The sequence below is a fragment of the Lytechinus pictus genome, chromosome 5 (genome assembly GCF_037042905.1).
Source record: "Lytechinus pictus isolate F3 Inbred chromosome 5, Lp3.0, whole genome shotgun sequence".
NCBI lineage: Eukaryota > Metazoa > Echinodermata > Echinoidea > Temnopleuroida > Toxopneustidae > Lytechinus > Lytechinus pictus.
The window spans coordinates 9,046,088-9,060,159 of record NC_087249.1 but is presented as its reverse complement, the minus strand read 5'-3'; the positions used below and the strand labels follow the sequence as shown (position 1 = coordinate 9,060,159).

The 14,072-nt window shown below is 37.7% G+C and overlaps 1 protein-coding gene across 1 annotated transcript; it reads right to left on the bottom strand.

Moving 5' to 3' along the window:
- Window positions 1-6,718: 6,718 nt before the first annotated feature.
- On the bottom strand, window positions 6,719-13,008 carry LOC129260540 (germ cell nuclear acidic protein-like). The gene is made up of 4 exons (XM_064099318.1): window positions 12,876-13,008; window positions 10,294-11,745; window positions 7,776-7,913; window positions 6,719-6,784 (listed from the first exon to the last, which is right to left on the bottom strand). Exons 2-4 carry the CDS (start codon window positions 11,488-11,490, stop codon window positions 6,719-6,721), a joined length of 1,401 nt encoding a protein of 466 aa, XP_063955388.1. The 5' UTR covers window positions 11,491-11,745; window positions 12,876-13,008.
- Window positions 13,009-14,072: the final 1,064 nt, after the last annotated feature.

The following is a 14,072-nucleotide window of genomic DNA, read 5'->3' as shown; positions in this document are numbered from 1 at the left end:
CAATAGTCAGCGCATGACCATACTCTTAGCTTTATGACTTAGTTTTGTATTTTAGGCCATTTGGGGAAATGAGACTAAGTCCACTAGAGTACCCCCCCCCCCCACCTAGTGCTTATTTATCACATTGGCGTACTAAACAGGGTTAGTATTAGTGATTTGATCAACAATTATCACTTCATAGAGACACATACACAACCAATGTGCCATTTTTAACAGCACCCCCACTGCACAACTTTGGAGGGAAATCTACACAATAGGGTTTAACAAGAGAAGGATATTCTTTTGTCTTCAAGGCTAAATTGGGACAATCATCCTCCTCACATGGATACACTCCCTTTCCAGAAACTCCTGCTCAAAGGGACAGGGGGGAAGAGAACACAATAGGAGTTAACAAGAGGCCTGCAACCTTCTTTGTTTTCAAGGTCAGGAGAGGACAAAAGGGAAGCGCTAAGCTAACCTCACTCAAAACTGGATTCAGCAACAGCTACATGTTTTCATGGGTACTTAGGATCTCTGAATACGCCATCATTCTGCTTCGGAACAATGGCCGAGTGTAGTGACTCTGTAATGGGTTTACAGAGATCATTACTCCAACAGGGGATCATAAAGCATTCAGCATTCTTTCAAAAGAAACTTTGGAGCAAGCTCTATAGACCAGTTCTTAGTTACTTCTGGGACAATTTTGGTCAAATGACCTTTCATTTCTTTCATTAAGATAGGTAGATTTCAAAGCAAGATATTACGTATGCATGCCTTACATAGCGGGATGAAGAAATTGAATAGACCAGGCGACTAGAATAGCACATCAATGAACACTCTATGAAGTTATTTGTTGCATTTCTACTTTGAATGCATACTAGAGGATGTTGTACAATGTACTTGGCAAACTGTGAAATATACCAGTCATTCGTGGACGCATTTTTTGTGGATGTGAATGAAAAACACAATTCAAAAGAAAATATGAATAATCAAGACATCGAATTTGGTGCTTATCTCATTAAATTTTAAACCACCATGTCACTTTAGTACAAATGACCTTCCTCTGATCATGCGCAGAGTGGAACTACGAACTGGCTTATTGGCAGCACATGGACCTACAGTGTCAACTGCCAATGACTTGCTGAATACAGAAACCATTACAACAATGTGATCAGCAGGCATCTTGGAGAAACTGCAGCATAGACCTACAGGGAACATTCCATTATACAAATACTTTTACTGAATATTGCTATAAGCTACTGAAATCCAGGTATATCATTGGCTCAGAGCAAGTTTGTCAGTTATTATCACTAACAAGATTCTTCGTGAAACACTCCCCAGGTAGGAGAGAAAGGCCTTGTAAGTCGGGTTCCTGCAGTTGCAAAACTCTTGCAGTTGTGAAAGTCTGGCTCTTTCCATATAATTATACTAATTAATTCTTAAATTCCCATTAGCCTAAAACAGGGAATCGCCTTTTCCCTTATTTCCCCCATGTATTTGAAAAGAAGGACGCTGTTAGAAACAAAAGAGCTACATATTTATTCAAAATTTGAAATACAAGTTACGTGGTTCAAAGAAAACTACCGGTACCAAAAAAGATATTTACCAACTTCTGCTAACAATTCAAACTTTTCGATGACAGAAACAAATTTGAATTCAGCAACCATTGTTCCTATTTCAAATGTAAATAGGAATGACTGCTGCTTATGCTCCACACAGTCTATACAGAACAGTCAAGGAAATATCATCAAATATTTTTAATTCATCAACCATTTATCTCGAGATAATTACAAGGTTGGCTAAAGAAAATGCATTATCAGTGCTTTAAAATGAATAGAAGGAAATATTGAATTTGTCTAATTCTCACTTCATATAACATCTTAAGGAAGTATGTTTGAAAATTCAAGGGGAATTCCCATATCACCTGGACAAAGTCAAGACAAGACAATCCTATATGAATTTGAACAGCTGCTGCAATAATTACGTTTAATTGTTGTTGACACAGTCTAATCGTGGTATAATTGAATTTTTCAATGGCTTGAATAGAACAAGCTTCCCCTCAAGACTTAACTCATGTTATGACTGTGAATAGGCTTATGCAGCTTCTGTGCTGGGAGTGGAGGATGTGCACACATTGTGTGCGGGAATGACTGATTGAATCCGATGACCGGGGTAATAATATATCTGTAAAGCGCTTAGACACGTCGTTCCGATGTATTAAGTGCTAAATAAAAGCTGATTATTATTATTTGCTGTTCATACCATAAAGATAACTTGTGAGTTGCCTAACAAATATTTTCCAATGGTACAGTGTAGTAAGTGTTAGTGCATTATTTTGAAACACCTGAGCGAACCCTATAGGCCTAATATCTTAGCACGAATAGGATTCTATTTATTCTAACAGAAAACCACAGGTACCTGGACCTACACATTGCTATTGTTGCACTATATACAGTGTAGGCTACATAATACTGCAATACAGTTGATTTAGACAGGTCTGTCAATTAACATGTTCTTACCTCAGATGTGTTCTGAGCAGACATGTTCCCATGTTCCAAAATAAACAACCACTTCTGCCAAAAACAGGCGGAACATCACGAAATGTTTTGACTAAAAACTGTCAAAAGGAGACGACATCATGAGGAAATAGATCCAGAATAGGTTTATATAGGGTAGCCAGCAATTCCGGCATCCAACCACTTTAGAACGTGGACAATTCAATGAATGGGGTACGTGTGTAGCAGAGTGGTGTCGTCTGGGGATTAAGCACACTTCTGAGTTGAATCGCTCCACAGAGCAGATTGCGTTGGACAATTGGAAATAAAGTGTCGCTTGAGAAAGAATGAAAACAGCAACTGTATGACTTAACAATGGACATATTGACTTTATCTGTGGTTAGTAAAGTAGTACTGTACATCAAGCACTGGTGCAATAATAGTGGTCAGTTGGAAACAAAAAAAAAATTAAATTTAAATAAAGCCACTAGATGCTTCAAAACCATCTATAAAAAAACCCAATACTTTCTTGATTATGAGCATCATACATGTATAATGAAGGAGGTGTTGTTTTAAATGAGTAGCTATATGTACACATGTAGGAGTGAATGAATAGGCAGTTACATACAGATTGATAAAATTTCTTTGTTTCCTAAGATCAATCCTTCCATTATTAGACCTATTTGGAAAGTTGTATTACAGCAATTCTGCAGACATTTCCATGGATGAATGTAAAATTATAGTCACTCACGTGTATCACGACAAATCAATTGATCAATAACTAAGGAGAAAATAAAGTACTCTCTTACTGTTTTTAGATCTACATGTAGAATAAAAAAGGCTGAAGTGATAGACTACTACTACAGAAGGATTACATGTAGAAGTAGCATAAAGAAATGATATAGCCCTATAGACATTGAAAGAGATTATCCAATCCAACTCACCACAGGATCCCCCCTCCACAGAAAGATTATCAAGCAAATTCCCTCAAACAACTCTCCATTTGACAATGCCGGGCAATCGTCATCTCACCTGCACGCACACGCATTGACGCAGTAGTCCTGCGGTTTCACAATAATGACGGCACTATCGCTATTGTTGATAGGTCTAGAAGAGAACATCTTTTAACAAGCAATCTTTGGCCAGACAAAGGGTTTACTCAACAAACAATACAGTCTTGTCTTATCTCCGAGAGTACATCTCTATTAACAACTCAACCACAAAGTCCACCTAGGTATGAAGTCTACTTTATTGGTGAAGATGCTTGAAAGAAAAATAGCAAGGTTTGAAGTCTGGGTGACCTTAACTGACCTCCAGAAATATACCTAGAATTGTTTGGATAACAGAAAGATCGTAAACAAAGTAGACACTTCAAAGATAACTGGGATATATTAACAAATGAGAGTGAACAATGTTCACACTTGTTGACTGGCTGTATTGAAGCAACATGATCACATCTTTTTTTCTACGTTTATTTGCTGGATTTTTTTATCAATAACCGCATTTTCTGTGTATTTTTTTTTACCATAAACGAATGAACAGCAATCTACTTACAGTAGATTCCGCCATTTCTTGGAACATAGCACAAACATATTAGACAGTATGTACATGGGGGGAGTGCAGTAGAAAATAATGAAATACAGTTTATCTTCAAATTATTCACATTCATTCCGAGATATATTCTTTTTAAATATCATGCTGGCCATTCCATTGGCACGAATTAAAAAAAAAAAAACATACCACATGAAAGTCGGCAACATGACAGAAGCCGTTTCTGATTCCCAAGCCTTCTGCACTTGTGTAAAAATATCATGTCTTTCAGATCCCAAGCAAAACATCATCAATCACCCCTTTAGGGGACTCCAGAGTCACTGGTTGCCATGATAACAGTCAAGGTCGCCCCAAGGGTCGGAATTTTCAGGAAAGGGAGTGACATTGAATGTCACAGCAAGGGGAGGGGTAGGAAGGGAGAGAGGGGGAAGAGAAAAAATTCTACTTTCCTTGATACCAGGACGGATGTGACATAGCCTTTAAACAAGGCATTGTGTCTGTTGTGATATTAATATATCACATAGCTACCGACTGAAAAACGACTATTCGCGAAAATCCGGGTGAGTGCGAGGATTTCGAGCTAAGTCTCTCGCGCTCACTCGGGTATCGCCGATTCACTTCGTCGGCCGCTAGTCTCGTCTAAGCCACTACTGACGAAGAATAGAGCCAAGTCGCAAGGCCTTGTCAAAAAGCTAGACATGACATTGAAGTCAATGCAGCTACACTCTTCATACCCTTTCATAATGAATTCTTCTCCGCTATACCCATTGAGCTCAAGACTCAACTTTACTGGCAAAGAAAATATACCCCTTTCACACTGAACTCTTCCACATTGAACTTAAAGCGGGGGAAAAGCAGTGAAATGTGTAGTACGAATGGCACAGGTGGGGAAAAGAAGCAGTTCAACAGGGAAACTTTCACTCGTGGAAAAATACAGGGGGCACGGGGTAATTTACCCCTGAAATGCTAAAAAGAGCCCTGGGAAATCTACATTCACTGCAATGGAAAAGCTTTAATAGCCATTGCTTCACATTTAGGCAGCAGTTTGTGAAAAAGTAGCCCACAAAAATAAAAAAAATTGACTGCTTTCCAGTAAGAGATTACTATGAACAAAGTATTAGACTTCAAGGGATATTCTTTAAGCCCAGAATTATACTTTCGAAACATGTACAGGTAAAAAAATCCACAATACTTTGTGCATTATATACATTTTAAAATCTATGTTTTGAATAACAAATCATGAAAAATGTCTTCATGTATGAAAGCAAAAAAAAAAATTCTTATTCATAAAAGTTTCATACAGTCTGACTGAGGGCTTCACAACAATTGAACAATTCAAAAAGTTAGTTTTCACTCAAATGCTATGTGAGTTCTGTTTTTTTTTTTAAATACATCATGATTTGTTGGAAGACTTAATAAGATTACACTCTTTACCTGCTTTTACAACTAGTGCTGGTCGATACTTTGGTGAAATTTTAAGAAGGCAAAACATGTAGGCCTACCTATTGTGCTAGTACAGTTATATGGTTGTCCAGTAATCCCCAAATAATTATTGCCCTTTGTGCTGGCCATCATAGCAAAGCATTTAATTTACAGTAAAATAAGTACAACTGCACACAAAAAAAACACTGACATCTCCCTCAATCTCTATCTCCTCATATTCTCTGCCTTTCTTCCCCCCTCACTCTTTTAATGAAAAAAAAATGACCAAGAATTAATTATCCTTCACCTACATGTTGGGGAGAATCCTTTGCCATTTGAATAGGCATATCCAAATGGCTACAATTCTTATCAGAACTGGGATCCTAAGAAAAAATTTGTCTAAAATCATCCCTCATGTTTGTTAGTTTCATTTAAATCTCACTTTAAAAATATTTATTAAAAAAGGATGAAAAAGAGTTCATCAATTCCTTCTGTCTTTCTATGTTCTCTTCACTTTCCAATGATTGCATCTAATGTGCTTTGCAGGCATAAACATCCATCCTTAAATTAACAAATGAGTCTTGACAGAAGTCTAGGCAGCACATGTTTAACACTCACTATGCCAATGCACAGATTGAAGAAGCTACAGTACATGATACCCAATTGCCTCTGGTAGTCTAAAATTTCAGACCCCGATTGTGTGTTTCAACAAAACGGAAGTCCGAGCCTGCAAGATACACTTTATAGGCACCAAAGACACTTCATTACGTGGTGGCTTCATATCGATTTCAAGTCAGTGATCACCCTCACCTCTGATGCTTCCCCAGAAATGATCTCCGGGCCCCTTCCGTTTCAGAACATTTTAGCTTGGATGCGTCATGATGCGAGGGGCGAAAGTTCATTTTCCTCTTTCATAGATCTACCGTATATTATAACTCTAAGGATGACTTCTGTTACAGCTGTTTGCTAAGCAAACAAGTGCTGATTATGAGTGTAATTTCAGTTTCGCTTTCCTGTTTTACACAGTGCAAGTACACTTCAAATGAGAACATTCATTTTACAATACCCTACCATTTTGAACAACATGTAGTGAGCATTAGTATGCAAAATGCAAAGAGGGGAATTGAAAATCTGGTCAGAGACATGATCCAATGGAAAAATAAGACCTGAAATAAGAAAATATCAGACAATTTTTGTTTTTAAATCGCAAAGAGGCTATAAAATATACCTTTTCTATAGATTGGAAGATATGGAACTGACCAATCATTGGATCAAACAGCAAACTTCTGCTTCAGCTTACTGTTCACAAAGTCAAATAAAATGTCATGAAATCTACTCTAAATGATTATATGATAAATATCTAAGAGTGGATTCTACTTTAATGTAGAATGGATTCCAATAATTTCAGATTGAATTCTATCATACATTGAAGTAGATTCTTCCTAATTCAGAGTAGATTTCAATTCAAAGTGATTGAATCCTGTTTTTTTTTAAATTACAATTAAAAAAAAAAATAAATAAACAAGTGGAATGCCTCTGGCAGTCTTGCATGCATTACGCGGTTCGATACAGCAGAAGTGCTGACTTTGAAAACAGCTTTTGAATAATTATTCACAAAAGAAAACATTTGCAATAACAGACAAAGAGCAGGGATATTTATATAATATTGACTGGTCTTGAGGGGAACATCAAATATATTGCCAGCAAAAGAATCATATTGGCCCGAGTCTTTAGACGAGGGCAATATGGGTCTTTTAAGGGCAATATATTTGATGTTCCCCGAAAGAAGGGCAGTCAATATTTTTATTATCATCCAAATCAGATATCTAGAGCAAAAATCATGATAACAGTGATATCTTTTAAGAATAGAGTTCTGTTGTGTCATGATAATATCAGTGTCTAGGCTCTGCACTTTACCATTATGACGTACTTGCAAGCGCCCAGATCCAGCGTTGTCTTTATTATGACGTAGATCGTTGGTGCGCGGAACATTATGAAGCGTATCACTTCATTCGCATCCTCAAAGGCCCGGATGTGAGACCAGGGAAAATACATAGGTATATTTTGCGTCGTCTCTGCATGCAAAGTCAATACGCACATTGAGACCGAGGAAAATACAAACAATATACCTATCCCTTCCTGATAATAATAAAATACAGGGAAATACGGTTTTGTAAATGACCAGCTCAGATGTCTGATACGGGTGATAATGTTCAATATTCACTTAGCAGCGTCCCCACACAACGCACATACCACATCATCCCAACATAAGAAATAGATCCATAAAAAAATAAAATTGAAATAATGAAATGTAGGAATAACAAATACCAATGGATACGGTGTGGGAGTATTGTCAAGATTCCCGCCATGCAAACATGGCTTCAGCTCAGGTAATGGCAGGTTCCGCATGGCTGATTTTCCCCACTCACTCTCTGAACCAACAATAGAAGCCAAAGTTCTCCCCCACTGCAGCAGATACAATCAAAAGAAACATCGAGAAAGAAACATGCTCGTTATTTCCATACTTGCCATCCATGCGCGACCTACAAAGAAACTAAGTTTGCTTTACATCATAATAACTATAAGACACCACACATGGTGGGGGGAATTTATGAATAGGGTAATAACAGGACCATAATGCAGGGAGAAGGGGGGTCATTCACACACAAGAAATCACAGTTTGATAATTTGAATCATGACAAAAAAATATCCAAGGTGCTGTACGCATCCTATAAGGTCATAATATACATTTGCTCTTGACTCTAATCATGATCGAAAGAAGCACAGGAGTGTACCAAAAGATATTCATGATTTGTATGATGTTGGTTGGTTGGGTCAAGTAAATAAAATAAAGTATGATGACAAAAATCATGGTCTGAATGCCATCACATATCCCATCATACCGTGCAAAAATGCAAAAGCAAGCACGTGATCACAAACGTCCATTTCAATGTCTGTGATCTTCAATCAGCTGATCGCTGATGTGTACATTCAGCGAGCTCGGATCGCTGACTGCAGGTACTTGTTTACCCCGCCAATGATTGTGGTTAACCAAAATTGATTTTCAAATCAGAATTTGAATAATACTGTGTGCAAATGAACCCCCCCCCCCCATCTTCATTCTAACCCTAAACGGGAGCAGGTATGATTCATTAGATAAAATGAACCACACTGCAGCACATAGGGGCCTACACACAGGGGTGTGAGTGGTCACAAATAAAAAGATCTGAAAATAAGCTAGAGTGTTGAAAAATTCAGAAATATTTTTTGTACAGAGAAAAGCCAAAAATAAGCTATAGGTGAATTACAAAACAAAAAAAATCTTAAATCGGCTAAAAATCTAAACTCTCACACCCCTGTATGCATGACTGTAAAACATTAACACAAGACAGAAATTTGTGTCGTGTCTTCCTGCTGGAATCCTCCTCAGTGTCTTTTCTCTCCGTATATCTTCCCACTTCAGCATTGACAAAGCAATTGGAAATCTGAGGAAGCCGCAGTGAAAGAGGCTGAGCAGAATTCCTGCAAAAAGACAATTCACAGAAATCACGTCTTCATTGATCAGATCAAAGCTCTGAATAGACTGCCTATCTTACGGTAGGTTAAAATGCAATGGGCGCCACCAGAACAAGTGCAAAGAGAACTGACACATCCGATTCCTTCCCTGTAGAATCGCAGTATTTTCCAGCTCATGATTTTATTGCATAAAGGGTATCAATCAGGATATTTAATGTTTCATATGATCATCAGCAAAAAGACCCTGTTGAAAGCCACTTTTCAAGACGATCCAATACACTGGTCTAGCAGTACTGAACTCTCGAAGTGATCCAAGAAGTGATCTATGGTGACCCTATGAACCGATACAGAAGGCCCCCATTCTCGACTACTACACTCAGTCAAAATTCATCCTTCTGCCCTTGCCATGATTGCTATTTCCATATGCATACATGAGCCAGGTTTGAAATTCATCCCTCCATGTTTATTTGATTATTGCAAAAACAATAACATGATATTTTCATGAATGCAAAGACCTCTATGACCTTTGAGTCATGAACGTGTGACCTCAAAATCTAATTCAATCATCTTGGCTCACAAGTTTACCCCTTCAGTAATTAAACAATTAAGATGTTTTTTGTATAATGCCCTATGTGACCCTAAATCTAATCACATCATCTCTCACATAAGGACGTGTACATACATGTAAGCCAAGTTTGAAGTTTATCCTTAAAATTGTTATTTGGTTTTCACAAGAATAAATTTCTATGTACATAATGACCTCTGTGACCTTTGACATTTGACCTTGATACTAAAAATGTAATCAGATAATCCTCACTTCTATATGAACACTTGGACCAAGTTCAAAGTTAATCCATATAAAGGTTTTTTAGTTATCATGAGAACGAAAATGGGACGGACGCACGAATGACCCAAAAACGTAATGCCTGCGGCAACCGCCTACAGCAGGCAGTAAAGTGTCCACTTTTTAAAATCAGGCGCTGAACCTTTGACCTGCTGTCACTGCACAATGCTTTAAGTGCTTCCATATCGACATGATTGGTAAAAGTTACTATTATGACTGAACGGGAAAGAAATGTACCAAGACCAGTTCAATGGATTGATCAAGGAAAGGAACTGCAGACAGGGTCAAGAAGCTGTAGAGGGTATTAATCCCATGAAAATATGGTAGCGCCATTTGCAATCAACAAGTTAAAACATCCATATGGAGTGCACATTGCACTTGTATATGTAGGCTGCTAAATACACACTGAAAATGACACGCATGCAGCAAACAATTACATGTAACTATAGTAGGGGTGAGTTCCTAAAATGCTTTTAAAACTCTTACTTCTTCATCAGACTCTTCTACCAGTGGCTTTACTTGCAGTTGTTCATCTTCCTGTTGGACATCTTCAGGTCGATCGTGTCCCCAAATCCTTTCTTCACCATCAGTCTCTTCTTCCAGTGAATAATCTTCTGTTTGATCATCTTCCAGTCGATTGTCTTCCAGCGGATCGTCCTCCAAAACTCCTTCATCATCAGAGTCATCTTCCGCTGGCATACCTTCCGATTGACCATCTTCCAGTTGATCGTCTTCCAGTGAGTCATCTTCCAAAACTTCTTCTTCATCATCAGAGTCATCTTCCGCTGGCATACCTTCCGATTGATCATCTTCCAAATCTCCTTCTTCATCATCAGTTTCATCTTCAAGTTGATCATCTTCCAAAACTCCTTCATCATCGGTTTCTTCTTCCTGTAGCTTAACTTCCGATTGATCCTCTTCCAGATGATCATCCTCCCAAACTGTTTCTTCATCTTCAGTTTCATCTTCCAGTGACTTAAATTCCAGATGATCATCTCCTAGTCTATCATCATCCAAAGATGATTTTGAAAACCTTTCTTCATCATCAGTCTCATCTTCCACTGGTTTAACTTCCAGTTGGTCATCTTCTTCTTGATAATCTTCCAGTCGATTATCTTCCAGATGACCATCATCCATTCTATCATCCTCCAAAGATGATCTTGAAGCTCTATCTTCATCATCAGTCTCATCTTCTGGTCGATCAACTTCAAGTCGATATTTATCCCAACATGCTTTAAAAATTAGTTCTTCATCATCAGTCTCATCTTCCATTGGTTTACCTTCCAGTGGATCATCTTCTTCTTGATCATCTTCCACTCGATTATCTTCCAGATTATCATCTTCCAGGCAATCATCTTCCAGGCGATCCTCTTCCAGGCGGTTATCTTCCAGGTGATCATCTTCCACTTGATCATCTTCCCTCACTCTTTCTTCATCCTCAGTCTCATCTTGCAGGGGTTTAACTTCCAATCGATCATCTTCTTCTTGACCATCTACCAGTCGATCATCTTCCAGGTGATTGCCTTCCCTCACTCTTTCTTCAACCTCAGTCTCATCTTGCAGGGGTTTAACTTCCAACTGATCATCTTCCAGTCGATCGAGATCCATTCTCCGAAGCACCACCCGGCTCTTGAAGATGTTCGGTGGTAGTGTCTCGCAGTTGCAAATCAAGTTCAACTCCATGTGGAAAAGTCGCAACGACTCAGTTACAGATACAGAGTCACCTAGTCATGGCACTAATGCCCTTTGCCAGTGCAACACTTCACAAATGGCATCATATCCATCAACAGAATAGCCGCAATAATGGTACCTGATCGTTCTCTATGGCTACACCTCCATGAATGCACAAATAAATCTGTGCCTACAACACGGGTCAGTGCACTTGTTCTGTAGTTCATAATCACAATCTCATCTATCTCAAGGCCTTTTTGAAAAACTCTTTTGAAAAAAACAATTTGAAAAGCCAAAGAATAAAATGCCACCAATCCATAACAATATAGATGTGAGAGAGAGAGATGGAGATGGAGAGAGAGAGGGTGAGAGATGAAGAGTTAAAGGGGTGGGGTGTAAAGAAAAATATGAATATCCCATCCTGAGCTTATTATTCTCTGCGAGCAATCCATGCACTATTGCACATACTATTGTTCCTATATGATGATAAACGAAGCATAATTCGAAATGACAATAGAAAATGGGCGGCAACCAAATTCGACGAAGTAAACAAAATTGGGAGCCACGTTTACAACCACAGCCACACAGCATGAGATGGCGCATTTTCCTTTCAGGAAAACGCTTTAAAAATGAAAAAAAAAACGTGCATTGTTATGTAGAACTTGGAACAGACCATGGGAATTTGTAAGAGGAACTTTCGTGGCACTGCTTACATGTCAAATCATCCGAGATATACAGCTATCACAAAACGGTCAATCAATACTTCCGCAACTGAATGGGAGACATATATCTTTAGACCAATTCAATTATGTTTTTGAAAAAGTGAATATCAATCTGAAAAAAGTGAATATCATTCTGCATGGCCCATGCATATGTATCATCAATGCAAACTGAGTCTGAGATATCACAGACTAGTAATGCCATTTCAAAAGAAGGGTCTGAAATATTATAGACTGTTACATATAGCAATGAGAAAAGTCCCCGATAGACCACAGTTCTTGATCTCACTTGTACAACTTTGAACATAATTGCAATAATAGGACCAGCGCTATTGATGATTTGAGCCATTTAAATGCAACAAAGTCGGGTAATGGGATCCATTAAATGAGGTCAGTACACCTAATAAGACATACAATTTTATTGTGGACAAAAGCAGCACCCCCCCCCCCAAAAAAAAAAAAACACCTTCAAGAAAAATATAGGAGAGGAAAAGGGCTTTTTTGGGGTTTAAAGATAAACTACTGTTGTTGTATGATTACAATTGAATTCGAACAGAATAAGGACCACCATTATTTGTGTGAAAAGTAAACAATGCCAGTTATTTCCAAAGTAATTGCTAAGAAGCAAAATAAGTAATATAATTTGTTATTGGGAGTATAATAAATGCATGTGCCCACGTGTGCTTATCTGTGTAGGTGATTTCCTGCTTACTCAATTTTCAGTTATCTTATTCCATTTCATATTTGTGTCAGAATTTAGTTCATGTCCATGCTCTCTGCAACTACTCTAGTTTGGTTTTAAGAAAGATCTGCATAAAATAGAGAACAAAAAATAGAACATCAAACAGTAAGTTTAACACAACATGAACTTAAAATCACCCTCATTTGCCATAGGCACAGCTATTGAGTTCTTTGAATATCTATTACCTGTGGGGGCATCATGGTCTAGTGGTCATGACACTCGTCTTTCAATCTGAGGGACGTTGGTTCGATTCCCAGCCATGGCGTGTTATCCTTTTAAATTTCCTATTTAAAATTCACCCACATTGTGCTGGGCTCAACCCAGGTGAGGTGAATGGGTACCCAGCAGGAAAAAAATTCATCAAATGCTCGAGCTCCTAAATGGGCAGCGCAGCTAAAGCTGGGGTAATAATAGCAGCGCTTTGTATTCTCAGACAAAAAGCGCTTTATAAATCCAGCTATGTTGTATTTTGTAATGTTGATTTTTTTTTCTTGCTCTATAGGTCACACTCAACATATTTGCCATTATATTCAGGGAGTTGTACAATATACACGACTCTAAAAAATCACATGAAATTTGCTTCTTTTTTTTCTTTAAAGGTCAAGTCCACTCCAGAAAAATGTTGATTTGAATCAATAGAGAAAAATCAGACAAACATAATGCTGAAAATTTCATCAAAATCTGATGTTTTTGTAAAATAAGAAAGTTATGAAATTTTAAAGTTCCGCTTATTTTTAAAAAAATAGTTATATGCACAATTTAGGTACATGCAAAGGAGAGAATCAATGATGTCCCTCAATCACTATTTCTTTTGTTTTTTATTGTTTGAATTATACAAATTTCAATTTTTACAAATTTGACAAGAAGGACAAAACTGACTGAACCATAAAATGTTGAACAAGGGTAATTCCACATGTTCAGGGAGAAATAAAACTTTGTTTCACAGGACAATGAGGAGAAAATTAGAATATTTCATATTTCATATAATAAAACACAAAAGAAATAGTGAGTGAGTGATGTCATCAGCTCCCTCATTTGCATACCGATCGGGATGTGCATATAACTATTTTCTGAAATCAAGCGAAACTTAGAAATGTCATAACTTTCTTATTTTTCATCCGATTTTGATGAAA

Coding starts and splice junctions, on each gene's coding strand:
- LOC129260540 (XM_064099318.1), bottom strand. CDS start 11,490: ATGGAGTTGAACTTGATTTGCAACTGCGAGACACTACCACCGAACATC. Junction 7,914..10,293: donor TAGAAGAGTCTGATGAAGAA/GTAAGAGTTTTA, acceptor TATCTGCTGCAG/TGGGGGAGAACTTTGGCTTC. Junction 6,785..7,775: donor CTCCCACACCGTATCCATTG/GTATTTGTTATT, acceptor ATAATCATTTAG/AGTAGATTTCATGACATTTT.